The sequence below is a fragment of the Pistacia vera genome, unplaced genomic scaffold (genome assembly GCF_008641045.1).
Source record: "Pistacia vera cultivar Batoury unplaced genomic scaffold, PisVer_v2 Contig320, whole genome shotgun sequence".
Taxonomy (NCBI): domain Eukaryota; kingdom Viridiplantae; phylum Streptophyta; class Magnoliopsida; order Sapindales; family Anacardiaceae; genus Pistacia; species Pistacia vera.
Genome location: NW_022196136.1, coordinates 3,328,801 through 3,342,622, shown reverse-complemented (window position 1 = coordinate 3,342,622; position 13,822 = coordinate 3,328,801). Strand labels below are relative to the sequence as shown.

At 36.6% G+C, this 13,822-nt stretch overlaps 2 protein-coding genes and 1 pseudogene across 2 annotated transcripts; 2 read left to right on the top strand and 1 right to left on the bottom strand.

Moving 5' to 3' along the window:
• The first annotated feature begins 1,652 nt into the window (after window positions 1-1,652).
• On the top strand, window positions 1,653-5,378 carry LOC116137009 (GMP synthase [glutamine-hydrolyzing]-like). The gene is made up of 6 exons (XM_031422690.1): window positions 1,653-2,192; window positions 2,711-2,961; window positions 3,087-3,462; window positions 3,569-3,700; window positions 3,798-3,973; window positions 4,938-5,378. The coding sequence occupies exons 1-6, from the start codon at window positions 1,659-1,661 to the stop codon at window positions 5,059-5,061; spliced, it is 1,593 nt and encodes a 530-aa protein (XP_031278550.1). The 5' UTR covers window positions 1,653-1,658; the 3' UTR covers window positions 5,062-5,378.
• Window positions 5,379-5,505: 127 nt separating this feature from the next.
• Window positions 5,506-7,349, top strand: LOC116137010 (annotated as a pseudogene).
• A 1,537-nt stretch (window positions 7,350-8,886) lies between these two features.
• LOC116136944 (transcription factor EGL1) lies at window positions 8,887-13,593 on the bottom strand. Its single transcript, XM_031422623.1, has 9 exons — window positions 13,461-13,593; window positions 12,353-12,513; window positions 11,459-11,713; window positions 11,270-11,366; window positions 11,109-11,123; window positions 10,751-10,807; window positions 9,793-10,647; window positions 9,274-9,717; window positions 8,887-9,172 (listed from the first exon to the last, which is right to left on the bottom strand). Exons 2-9 carry the CDS (start codon window positions 12,457-12,459, stop codon window positions 9,101-9,103), a joined length of 1,902 nt encoding a protein of 633 aa, XP_031278483.1. The 5' UTR covers window positions 12,460-12,513; window positions 13,461-13,593; the 3' UTR covers window positions 8,887-9,100.
• Between the last annotated feature and the right edge of the window lie 229 nt (window positions 13,594-13,822).

The following is a 13,822-nucleotide window of genomic DNA, read 5'->3' as shown; positions in this document are numbered from 1 at the left end:
GACAAGATAAGCAACAATCATGCAACTATAAAAACAACTGATCATCATGCTACAGCAACACAAAAACTCAAGAAAAAATTTATACATACATTTGAGTTGTGAAAATATAAACAAAAGCAAAACAAGCAATAATGGCGAGTGATGGTGAAGTTATGAACAACAAGCAAGTTATATTGAAACACTTCGTTGATGGAGCTCCAAAAGAATCTGACATGTTGGTGAATCAATATCTTTGAAAGTCACTGCAACCACTGAAACAGCAGTGTGGAGCTGTGCATTCTGGGCTCTCTGTTACAGCAACCACTACTGCGTCTTCATCTTCAAGAAAGAACGAACAGTCTACCAAGACTTCTTGCTCCTTGTTTTTCCATGTCGCCTTTTCTTCAGCAAAACACTTCCTGCTCCTTGTTTTTCCATAAAGAGCACGTATAAAAATGGTGAATTTTGATATTTTGAGTAGCAAAAACCTTTTCTTTTCCTTTCTCGGTCGCTTTTTAGTGTTTACTCCATTTCCCATGGATCCAGAGTTGGGTGTGGGTCGGTAAGAAGTAGTAATATTAAGTAAACGAAAGTTTTCGTTTTTATTGTCCATTCAATATGTTTAGGCTCAACTCAAAGCTTTGTATTTGTATTGGGTTCCTTTTCCTTTGGCGTTTGGCCTTGAACCTGGGGTAAAAACTTAAAAGCCTCGAGAGGTCTCATTAGTTTGCTACTCTCCTTCACTTTATTCTCTTCAAATTCGATACTTTGCTGTGTAGTGTACCCAGAACCAGAACGAGGTTTTATTTTTATTTTGGTTAAAGATTTATACATACATCTATAACATCTCAATAACACTGGACAAGAAGAAGAAAGGAGATGGGGAATGAAGACAAAGAAAAAGAGAGGAGATGGGGAATGAAGACGAAGAAGAAGAGGTTTAGAATTTTTTTTTATTTTTTATTTTTAAAGTATGGACGAGCGTCCATTCCTAATGGACGCCCGTCCCAAAGTTTTTTTTTTTTTTTTTCATATTTTGGTTAAGGACGGGTGTCCCTTATTTGCAAGCGCTCGTCCAAAATAAAAGGACGGCCGTCCATAACGAATGAACGGCCGTCCCTAATGTTTATAAAATTTTTTTATTATATTTTAATTACGGACGGACGTCCTTTAAATAGGGATGCCCGTCCCTGGTATATGGACCCCTGTCCATATAATATGGACGGGAGTCCATGTGAGTAAACGGTCATCCATATTTGATGGACGGCCGTTCACTAGAAAAAAATTGATAAAAAAATTGAGTCACACGTACACGTAGGCTGGTACATATTTTCGGTACAAATTTTTCGATATCCATAGCTTTGTTGCTGTAGCATTATTGTATAGAAATATTATTAAAGTTCAAGAATATTAATATGAATTCTGAGCCAAGTTGGGCTTCAACATCGGCGGATCCGAAACGAATTGGGCTTTCACATCATTCTTTTTTAATTTTTAAAAGCGCATTGTCTTCTTCTATATACCCTGCTTACCTGGAACTTGGAATAATGGAATATCCCACCCCTTCCCGCCAAAGAATATAATAAAACCCTAACCCACCCTAAACCCTCCGTAGCCACAACCCACAAGCGCAAACATTTAACAAAAATCCCTTTCACCCCACTCGACCAAAGAATAAAATGGAGAAAAAGGAGCTGGTCTTGATTCTAGACTTCGGTTCTCAATACACCCACCTCATAACAAGGCGAATTCGTTCTCTCTCCGTCTTTTCTCTATGCATCTCCGGCACTTCTTCTCTCGAAACGATTGCCTCCCATAATCCACATGTAGTTATTCTCTCCGGAGGGCCCCACTCCGTCCACGCCCCTGACTCGCCCGCTTTTCCCACCGACTTCCTCGAGTGGGCCCAGTCCAATGGTGTCTACGTGCTTGGAGTCTGTTACGGGCTCCAGTTGATGGTACAGAAACTTGGGGGTGTTGTCAGGGTTGGGGAGAAACAGGAATACGGGCGGATGGATATTCTGGTGGAGGGTAGTTCGGGAATATTTGGGAATAAGAAGTTGGGTGAACGGCAGGTCGTTTGGATGAGTCACGGAGACGAGGCCGCTGTGTTGCCTGATGGGTTTGAGGTTGTGGCTAGAAGCCAGCAGGGGGCTGTTGCTGCTGTTGAGAATAGAGAGAGGAGGCTTTTTGGGCTTCAATATCATCCGGAGGTATTTGGCTTTGCTCTAATTATTGAATTTGGTTTTTGTTATCCTTTGTACTTGTTTTGATTATGTGGATTTTTTTTTTTTTTATTATTCGTGGTGTAATGGAGGCGAAATATTTCTTCAATGTGATTTATTTATATTTGCTGGAAAGCTGTTCTGAAGCAAACTTGTTATTTGGAAACTGCAGTTTCATTGGTATGAAACTGAGTTTTGCATTGGTGTGGTTCAAATCTTGCATAACCGAATGTGAAAAAATTGATGTATCTTATTGCTTATATAAGATTATTTTGGTGAGTAAACTTGATTTGGAACCATATGTTGTGGTAGAATTGTGTTGTTTCTGGAACCATGGATATGTAGTATCAGTCAAGCTCATTGTGATATGAGTCTAGGAAGGATTATCTTGCCCTCATTGGAGCATGTGACCTGTGAATGTAGTGCATTAATGGAATTATTATAGAAAGTTTTTATTGGCATGTAAAGTTCTATCTTGAATAGTTTGATTTTTGAATTTTATGTAGGTGACACACTCACCTGAAGGGATGGAAACACTACGGTATTTTCTCTTTGATGTTTGTGGAGTCAGTGCTGGCTGGAAGATGGAAAATGTATTGGATGAAGAAATTAGAATAATCAATGACAAGGTGGGGCCTGAAGAACATGTCATTTGTGCTCTATCTGGTGGTGTAGATTCCACAGTTGCTGCTACACTTGTTTATAAGGCAATTGGGGATAGGCTTCACTGTGTTTTTGTTGACAATGGCTTGTTAAGGTGAGTGAATGATCGGGTTTTTCTTGGGCCTTAAAGGTTGATAAAAATCCTTAAATTTTTTTTTATTGTTTGCCCTTTCAGTTTCTCTCTCGTAAGATTTTCCATTTATTGTTTATTTTCTGTAGGTACAAAGAGAGAGAACGCGTTATGGAAACCTTTGAAAAGGATCTACATCTACCAGTAACTTGCGTTGATGCTACAGATCAGTTTCTTAGTAAGCTGAAAGGTGTGGTAGATCCTGAGATGAAGAGGAAGATAATTGGAAGGGAATTCATATGCATCTTTGATGCTTTTGCCAATGAGTTGGAGCAGAAATTAGGAAAGAAACCTGCTTACTTGGTCCAAGGAACCTTGTATCCAGATGTAATTGAATCATGCCCGCCACCTGGAACAGGAAGAACCCACTCCCATACAATCAAAAGCCATCACAATGTTGGGGGCCTTCCTAAGGACATGAAGTTGAAGCTCATTGAACCGCTTAAACTTCTATTTAAAGACGAGGTTTTGCTCTGAATTTTCCTGCCTGTTCACTACATACTTAGAAAGATGATATTCTTTTTTTCCTCTCATAATTTTCTGATGTTATTTTTTTCACTCGTTTATGAAGGTTCGTCAACTTGGGAAAATTTTGAATGTTCCTGAACCATTTTTAAAGCGTCACCCATTCCCTGGGCCTGGCCTTGCAGTACGAGTCCTAGGTGATGTAACTGATGGCAATGCGTTGGATATCCTCCGCCTGGTATGTGTTGTTTGTGCATGGATTGGGAATCACGTTTTATCTTTCATCACTCTATCAACAATAATTTACATGCTGTCTTTTCCTGTTTTTCTTTTAGGTGGATGAAATTTTCATTCAATCAATCAAGGATGCTGGGCTTTATGATTCAATTTGGCAAGCTTTTGCAGTGTTTTTGCCTGTAAGATCAGTTGGAGTTCAAGGTGATCAAAGAACACATTCACATGTTGTTGCTCTTAGAGCTGTTACAAGCCAAGATGGAATGACAGCAGATTGGTAAGCCTTCATTTTTTTTCACATGTTTAGTGCAATTTGGGCATGTAAAATGTTGAAAATAGTGTTTTTTTTTTTCCCCCGAAAGATGTAACCTTAGGGTTCCCATGCTTGTCAAATTGGTTTCTACAATTTGGTAAATGTTTGTTATTCTCTCAACCTAATTGATTTTTCTGGATAATCGGTTGGAAGCAGAGGCAGAACTCTTGGAACTTGAGTTGGCTTTGAGACAATTTAAGATTTAAGGTCAATTGTGATTGTGTCAATGTTGATGATTTCTTTTCTATATGTTTATGAGCTAACACACCACCCATATAAGCATGTCTAAATGCAGTTAGTTGGGCTTCTAAATTTATGAGCCCCATTGGAAACGTATATTTGGTGAATTTATTACCTAGTTGAATTCCTTGTTTTTGCATCTAGTATTTCACCAATGAGGATTGACATTTTTCAAGCATGAGATCAGCTAGGATGAGGAGAGGGCCATAAAAGATTTGGCACTAATCATCATTGGAACATCCAGTGGCTAGTATTCCACGCCAGTTATGCTGAGTTGTCGCTAAACAATTAAAATAAGCCATTGATATCTTCCATTCATTGTGTTATGTTCATGTAGCCTGAATTTATGACTATCCCCGATTATTCTGATGAAAAAACTAGTTTATTTTCAAGCCTAATACTTTAGTTTTCATTCCCTTTCTATGAACATTCTACCCCTATGTCCACCCATAATGCAGCAATTTATCATGGTGGAAGATCTTAGAGGCCCTAAAGTAAATAATATAAGATAAAAAGCTTAGCATGCAAAAAATTTATTGTCAAATTTGTTTTCTAGAGTCAGTGTATGCTTATTTTTATCTCGGAGATTATTATTTAGCTGCTATGTTCCACAAAATGAGTGTAGGCATTTTGGTTTTTTGCCAAGTGAAACTAAATATTCCTTATATATCTTATTTTCTTATTTCAGGTATTATTTTGAGCATAAATTCCTTGATGATGTAGCAAGAAAAATTTGTAACAATGTTCGGGGTGTAAACCGAGTTGTTCAAGACATCACATCCAAGCCTCCATCTACAATTGAGTGGGAATGATCATCTGTTGGTTGCCTTATTGATTAATGGGAAGTAACGGACTTTATGGTCTGTAGAACTAAGGTGATGCATTAATTATTACCTTCTCTTTGCCTATAATTCCGTAAGTTGGCAAGAAGGAATTGGAATCAAGCAGAATTTCATGATGCTTGATGTCTCTGCTGATTTCCTTTTTGCCAAATTATAAGAAGGTAATACATATTGGAGGGTCAATAGCTTAAATGTTTGTAGAGAAATTTTTTGTTAGCTCAATTTTATGCTATATTTCTGACCACATCGGTTTTTAATCAATGGTTTTTCGTTTGAGTCTTTTGCTATATTTATATGAAAATTGTGTTTTATATTTTCAAGCCTAGTGAGAATTGTGTAGCTGATGTGAATTTGTGACTTCACCATCAAAATTTTGTTAGCCAGAACTGAGCAATGTTTAATTCTTGCTTGAGCAACCTGGTGTCTCTTGATTCTTCTTGAAATAGTGGGTTTTGACAGCTTCAGTGTTGTGATACTATCATCGTTGCCGTCACTCAGTGGTTCTAATTTTTATATATGGTAGCAGTAGTATCAACAACAATTAGCAGAGATGACTATGTTGTCGATTATGGGTTGTGGTCTCCACCATCATAGTGATTCTGGTATATTTTAAATTTGATTTACCATTAGTAGTGTTGACTAAGATAGGCACAATCACCTGTCTCTTTGCATTGCTATACCGGACCAATCCTAATTGTAAAGATGTGTTCAGATTTGCATGGAAAACGCATACATATCTTGTAATAATTAGTGGCAGACAACAGTGATTATGATACACTTTAGAAAAAAGTTTAATTCGAAAATTGAGCTTATAAACTTTTATATAAGTTCTACCAATCTCCCCTTTCTCTATGTAGCCTTATTACTAAATTTTGAACAGTAGATAGAAAACTATTCCAATTTTCCTGTTTAATTATGTCACAATTGCAGATTTCTGTTGAGCTTCCTGTGCTAGATTTATCCCAACCAGTGCATCCCTCTTTTTTGTCTACCCTTTCTAGAGCTTGTCAAGAATGGGGTTTTTTTTATGTCACCAACCACGGTATCTCCCAAAACATGTTTGACAAAGTTTGTGCATTTTCCAAGCACATGTTTAGTAATCCCTCAGATACCAAGCTCAAGCTTGGTCCATTTTCATGCATTAAAACCTGCACTCCATATTTTATAGCTTCGCCTTATTTTGAGAGCCTTAGAGTGTCTGGACCAGACTTCTTTGCCTCTGCCAAGGCTTCTGCAGACGTGCTCTTTGCTCAACAGAGTTCAGAATTTAGGTAATATACTCTTTGTTATCTTTATGCTATGGTTTTGTTGATCATTTATGTGTACTTATGTATATTTTTTTTTTCTCTATTCCATCTCTTAGCGAGATATTGAAAGAGTATGGAATCAAGATGATGGAGTTATCTAAGACAATTATAAAGATTATATTAATGAGTCTGGGAAATGGTTATGAAAGAAAGTTTTACGATGCAGAATTTATTAACTGTCATGGGTATCTAAGGTTAGTAAATTATACACCACCAGAGATGGTAGAAGAAAATCATGTTGAAGGACTTGGAATGCACACTGATATGAGTTGTAGAACAGTAGTCTATCAGGATGAGATTGGTGGACTTCAGATGAGGTCTAAAGACGGGCAATGGATGGACATATGTCCATGTGAGAATTCTCTAGTTGTTAATATTGGAGATTTGTTGCAGGCTTGGAGCAATGGAAGATTAAGGTCATCCGAACATCGGGTTGTTTTAAAGCGACGAGTAAATTGCCTTTCACTGGCCTTCTTCTGGTGCTTTGAAGATGAAAAGGTGATCTTAGCACCAGCAGAAGTTGTGGGGGAAGGATCTCCTAGAATATACAAGCCCTTTGTTTGCTTGGATTATCTTAAGTTTAGAGAGAGTAATGAGGAAAGGTAAATTTGAGAGAATTGCATATACAGTCAAAGATTTTGCAGGAATAAAATAGCAAGTGCAGTGTCAGCAGTTGCGCTTGTGACGCTATTAGTATTTATTGAAGTGTTTTGACTTCCAATGGAACATTACAATGAGAACAGGGGAGAAAAGTTAGATGGGTCGAGATGTGATTGATGTGCAAGAAAGAATTTGTCCCTTGAAGGATTCTAACAAGTACTATAAAGTGATGGTACAAATATACAGTAGAGTTGATATTCAACTTTTGTGTAGTGTGAACTGAATTGTATCCTATTAGCTTTTTCTGATCTTTTCATTTGATTTCTTGTCTCTACTTCATTGCTTTGACAAATGGGGTCTTTATGAAATAAATAAATTTTATTTCATTCCACTCTAGTATTCTAGAATATCAAAACCGACGTAGCTTGTTATCATATTTTCAAAGTTAATGGGCGAAAATGGGTCCATCTTGGTGATCATTTCACCCACAAATATGGGGCCAAGAGACCACTGCCACTTCCTTTTTAAACTTTCCCAATAGTGCCATGATTAATCATATTAAATGGCTGTCTATAAGAAACTAAAGGTAAGAAGACAAAAATCTTTGCAGAAATCAGCGATTATTTAATATTGTGAATTGCCATTAACTGATAGATTTAGATTCTCTGAACGAAAGGTGTCACTTCCAAATATCCATAATTTACAAGACTACAAAAGACCATTTCAAATGGCTGGCAAGATAAACCCCACTTTCAAAACAAACAACTGGACTGGCAAAAGCGAATTAGTGCCAGATTTTCAATTTCTTCAGTCTCTCTGATATAACATTAACACACTTACCTAGATTTTCAAAATCAGGAAAAAGGGTTACTCATTGCTACTTTATTATCCTCTGTTACTGTTCCCTGCTTTTTGTGTTACTGTTCCCTGCTTTTTGAGGAGGTTTGATTGAGTTTTAAGTGCACTTTCTTTTTGCCGGTGCCAACTAAAACCTGTTAGCTTTAATTAAGTGAGCTGATATTTGCCATCGGAATATCCTTTACTTTTGTCATTCAGTCTAAAAGATTTGGTGGGTCATTTTTATCAAAACGTGATGCATGAAATGAAATCAGTAGTATAGAAAAGAGGTCTTTTTGTTCACATTCTGAATTTAAGCTTAATAGTGTGTCTCACATGCATCCACACAACATTAAATAATTAATTTGATTTGATTTAACAGCCGACCAACTAACCCACTCTGTATCATGTGTAATTAATTACTGCCATTTTATTATTTTCTTCTTTATTTGATTATCTGGATTTGGTTTGACAATGTAATGTAATATCTGAATTCTCACTATTCAAAGAAAGTATCAGTACTATATGTAGTCTGTTAACCTGCATTTAACAAACTGTTTAATCAGAGACTATATATTATATTAGGGTTTTGCTGGAATCTCGAGGGAGTCTCCTTTTTTTTTTTTTTTTTTATAACAATTTGAGTCAGACTTGCTGGGCAGCCTGCAACATAGTGTAATCCATTAGATTATATTATCATTAGTCAATTTAAGCACATGCAAATCCTCTCCATGTATAATTTAGGGTTCACATGGTATCACCTCTCAAATTTCCATGAAAGTGTGTCGGTATGCAGTATAATTTTTCTGATTTTGTGGTTAACAGAACCACCTAATAACTATACAGATTTCTTTCTAGGAATTCGTTTTTAACTCGTATCAATAAAAGCATTTTCAATTTCTTTTCTTTCTTTTAATAAGAGTTGCCGTTGTCAAAACAGCAAGGCTCACCTCAACTTGTGGCATAGCATGTATCTTTGTTAATTCACCTTTGACTGGGCTGTTGGTTTGTGGATTTATTTTGGATGAGTTCAAGTCATTGGATTGGACAAGTTTTCTGAGTATAAGAGTATAGACTTTGGTTTTTAAGAAAATTACATTACGCAGAATAAGTTTACTCTCTCTACTCCCAGGAAATTCCCAGGAATGTGTTTGTCAAACCCCTATGATCCATGGAACCTTTCCTTGTTACATAATAGAATGGAACGAGGTAAGCAGCGATTGTAGTATTAAACAAAATCTATAGTTGTGAGCAGAAAACAAGATTCAACATTTCCATGCAACTCTTTGAAGTGATTGTTTGATCATCCCTATTGATGCGACAGTTGATCCCTTATTCTGCAACAGACACACACGTACATAGTTATGAGAATTGGCAATTGGTGGCTTGTCGCTAATTATGTTCTATAAGAGACAAATTAAAAAGATAAAATGCATACCTTAGATTGGACTGTGAGTGAAAGGATTCCTTCAATGGTGGATGATTTTACCGAATGAGAATCTAAATGAAGATTGCTTAAAGCATCCATGATCTCAAGCAAGACTCCCTCCCTCCAAGGACACTTCATTTCAATTAGAACATTCTTGTCATTGATACCGACTGTTATATTATCTGTTGAACTATCTTTTATGGCAACATATTCTATCTCTGGCTCCATTTCATCCATGTCACGAGCCTTTCTCTTATTTAACAATGGCTTCTTTCCATTACTGATACTGTTGTTGCCATAATTATCAGATGTCCTCTCAACTGAATCCTTGTGCTTTACAATTGTTCTTGCCTCGAACTCTGGTACTTCTCTGCGAGATTCGAGTTCTTCGACCTTTCTCTCAAGCTCTTGCAGGTATTCTATTGTGTCATCTAGTATAGATACTTTGTCAAACTGCACAAACAAGCAGAAATTCAATATGGTGATGAATGTCTGATGAAATTCAGTAAATAATCAGGTTTTAACTACCTTGCTGATAGAAGGGACTATTGATTTGAGAATAATGAATCTGTCATTTAGTTTATCTCTTCGTAACTTCTCTGACAATGCATGGCTTGAAGCAAATTCATCAGCCTCTGGTCTCCAAAGACTGTCTTTAATGCCGTTATCTTCTGGTGAATCAACTAATCTATTATTATTCATCCGAGGAACTTCAAACAAAATCTTTTTCAACAATTTTTGGGGGACTACATCTCTTTGTATCAAACCATTCATCATTCCACCCTTCTTCCAACTAACAAAGCTGGATTCATGATTGCAGTTGTGATACTGTGGCCCCAAAATTAATTGATGGGAGGTCTTTAGAACGGCTGAAAGAACAGTTTGGTAGTGTAAATCTTTACTTCCAGGATCCAATGAAGTAAGCTTAGTGTGATTGCAATCTTGACCTTCTTGCAAACAGTGGTCGATTGTGTTGTCATCTACGGGAGCAGAGACAACTTTTCCAGGATCTACAAATGTTTGAGATATACAGTCACTAGAGTTCATGGAATGGTGGACGCAGTTACTGAATTCATCATCTAAGAACTGCCAGCTTTGTACTTGAGAAGCCACCCCATTTATGCCTTCAACCATAAATGAATCTTCTGCTGGTTGGTTGGGCTCAATGCCATTTGAACTGCTGGGAGAAGCCATTTCTAACACTTCACATCCTACAACTGGAACCATTGTGCTCTCAAGCATCTGTGGATCAACTACAGCACAAGCGAAATCTTTATCACTTCTGACATTCCCAGCACCGGTAGACTTACTGGAAACTATGGGATATGGAGTCTCCAAGAATGAAGTTCTAATGTGTTGAATGAAACCAGGGTCCTCCAAAACCTAGAAAAGTCATAAAAGAGCAAGATGACTTAATTGCATCAAAATGTACAAAGAGCAAAATTCAGAATGATGACAGTGAAACAGAAATCTACAGAAAATTTACCCGGTCAGTTACACCCAGCTCAACCACACCTCGCAAAAATGGAAAGCATACAACTGTCTGAAAGTCAAAACAAGAGAAAACATGACCATGGCTCCTAGTTGTACAAAAACTTTTATGGTAAGAGGTTTACTATGCTCTCATGTCTTATTTAATATGTTTACATCTGTATATAACCAGAGTTTGAGCAGTAAATAAATCAATTTGGATGGGATGAACATCTGAACCTCCTAAAGTCTCCACAATATGATGCCTATTATAGATTTGATGAATTATTTGAATATGTTTTCAGTTTCTATGGATGAAAGTATCTGATGCAATATTGAAAAATATGCAGGGGCAATCAATAACTGCAGTGTACCTGAATAGATGCACTCTGAGGGAACCAGTTGTGACAAATTCCAAACATGAAACAAAAACATACAAAGGTAAACTGTTTAGTTTCTTCCACGATTAAGAATATACCATCAACCGATACATTAGGTGGAATATTAAATTTTGAACTAAGAAACATTATTCTACCTTCGCAAGTAGAGAGCGACTGAACACTTTGCTATCTGCATAATGAGCATTACATAGCCAGATAGGTTGACCATTAGCCAACGCCCTTCCTGGCAACCTAATAACAATTTAGGGGAAGATTTAACGACAAATAAAGATTAATGTGTAACCAATGTGAATGATTAATTTTAGAGATGTAAAAGCAATTACCCTTCACCAATGTTGAATACAAATGACATGCAAACCAAAAAATACCACTCGGTATCAGTGAGATCTTCAGGGGATAATGCTGCTGATGGTCTTCTAGCTTGTGGACTGCTCTCACCGGCGGAGAGGGATTCATATAGTTCTCTCAATTGCTCAGTCCTCTGCAAACCCAATTGGTCAGCATTGAGTTCAACTGCTTGAATTGTTTTTCTGGTCTTAATATCTCCATTGTAGTAACCATCACCCCATTCCAAGACCCTGAAAGATTCACATTGCAATCAATTAGCACAGACAAAACAAACATGAGCTTTTGCATACAAGTGACTTAACTTATAATGAAAATCATATACTTTTCTTTTAGATCGAGAGACAGAGATCATTTGAAGCCTGGGAAACCAAAATATATAAGAGATTCAAATACTTAGACAGCTAAAGATTGTAATATCAAAACCATGAAGCTCAAATTGTAATCTAAGCAAATTCAGCTGCTCAGCCATTAAAGTCAGTTCATACTACACTTTTTCTAAACTATGACAAACAATGTAGAGCTACAGGAGATTTATTGAACTCTGAAGCTAACATGAAGATCAAAACAGAAAAGAAGCAAGAGAGAGAATGAAAATGGACAAAATATTATGAAAAAAGGTCAACTTTTCTGCTCTCAACGGCAAAATATACCTAAATCCGGAAGTACACAGTGCCCATTCAACATCAAAGTACGAAAATCTCAAGGAGACCCAGAAGAGAAATTTGTAAGCCAGGACCAGAAGTAAAAATAAAAAATAAAAATCTGAGACTTCATACAGAGTAATTTATTTACTTTTGTCCTTTTAGAAATCAAAGATACATATGAAGTATAAGAAACAAGAATAACGGCAGAACTGGAATTTTCATTACCCGGGTTGTGAAGCTGAAATGGACCAGAAGATTGCATAGCTCCACTGGATACTTCTCACCGCAAGAGCAAGCTGTTTCTTCAGATTCTCTGGAACCCCAGAAGCCATTTTCAACACAAAAATCTTTTGCTCAAAGTGATACAAAACCCACCAATGAATCAGCTGCAAATAAATTCTTGCTCAAACAGTAACATATTTACTGTTACAAGAAAAGAAGTAGTGGAACTCCACTAAGTAGCTAAAGCTCATAGTAACTCAAAGGTTTTTCTGTTTTTGGGTAGTTGTGAAGGCTGAAAGCTAGAGAAACTGATAATTATCAGATGTGTGCACGACACTTAATATAGTAATTAACTATGAGTGAAGTAGTAGTAATTAAATTTTTTTCCTGTTGTGTTCAGACTCGGATCGCTCACTTTGATGAAGAAAAAAAGAAATAATATCTTAGTTTCAATCTCAAAAATGGGCATAAAAGCTTGAAACTTTGTTAAACAAGACCAAAAAAGAGTGAGAGTGGGGGAGCCGAAAAACATACACAAAGAGCTTATTTTATTGGCTCTTGTTTTGGAGCTCGAAAAAGGAAAAAAAAATCAAGAAAACTAATTCAAGACCCTAATAAAGATCTGAGCTTTCTCCGACCCATAAAACAGAAACACTTGGTCCTACAAACCGAACCCAAAACACCACTATCTGTGAAGTGGTTGCAATAATTTTCACCCACAAAAATTAAAACTTTCAGAACCAGTTGATTTCAAACAAAACACGCCTCAATGGCAACGCTACTTTAATAGAGAAAAGAGCTTAAACATAATCAAGAATAATATATGCATGTCTGTATGAAAGTGGTTCACTCTGTCATGCTAATTTTTTTTTTCAGCTACCAAAAGAAGACACAGATAGGAAGAGAAAGATTCTGTTGTTTTGATCCAAAGCTATAACAAAGAGAGAGAGAGAGAGAGAGAGAGAGGGGGGGAGAGTAGAGACATGGTGCAAAAACAGTGGGTCACATGATATCATTTAAGCAGGGAGAAGGTCGTCCTGTATGGTTGACGATGGTGGGATCTGGTGAGAAATAACAAACAAAAAAACAAAAATAATAATTATGTCCTTACCAAAAAAATAACAAGGTAAGATGTAATCTATTCCTGCAATAAGCAATGCCTTTGCTTCATCTATACTATCGTATTGTAGATATATACATATACTACTGTCTACTGTAACATAATTAATCCATTAATGCTTTAACTAATAAACTTTCAGATTAGTAAAATGTGGGTTTATATATCTTTAGAGAGTTAAAGATGATTGAAAGACCCTTTCAAATTTAACACATGTGACGGCTCGAATCTCAGTCAACGTCATTGTTCCATATGTGCATAAAATTGGGTTTCAACTTTCACGGCTCGGCTAAAAGCTATAACTAAAAGCCATGCTAAATTACACAGTGCAGAACTGTTGTTGCAGAATAAAAACC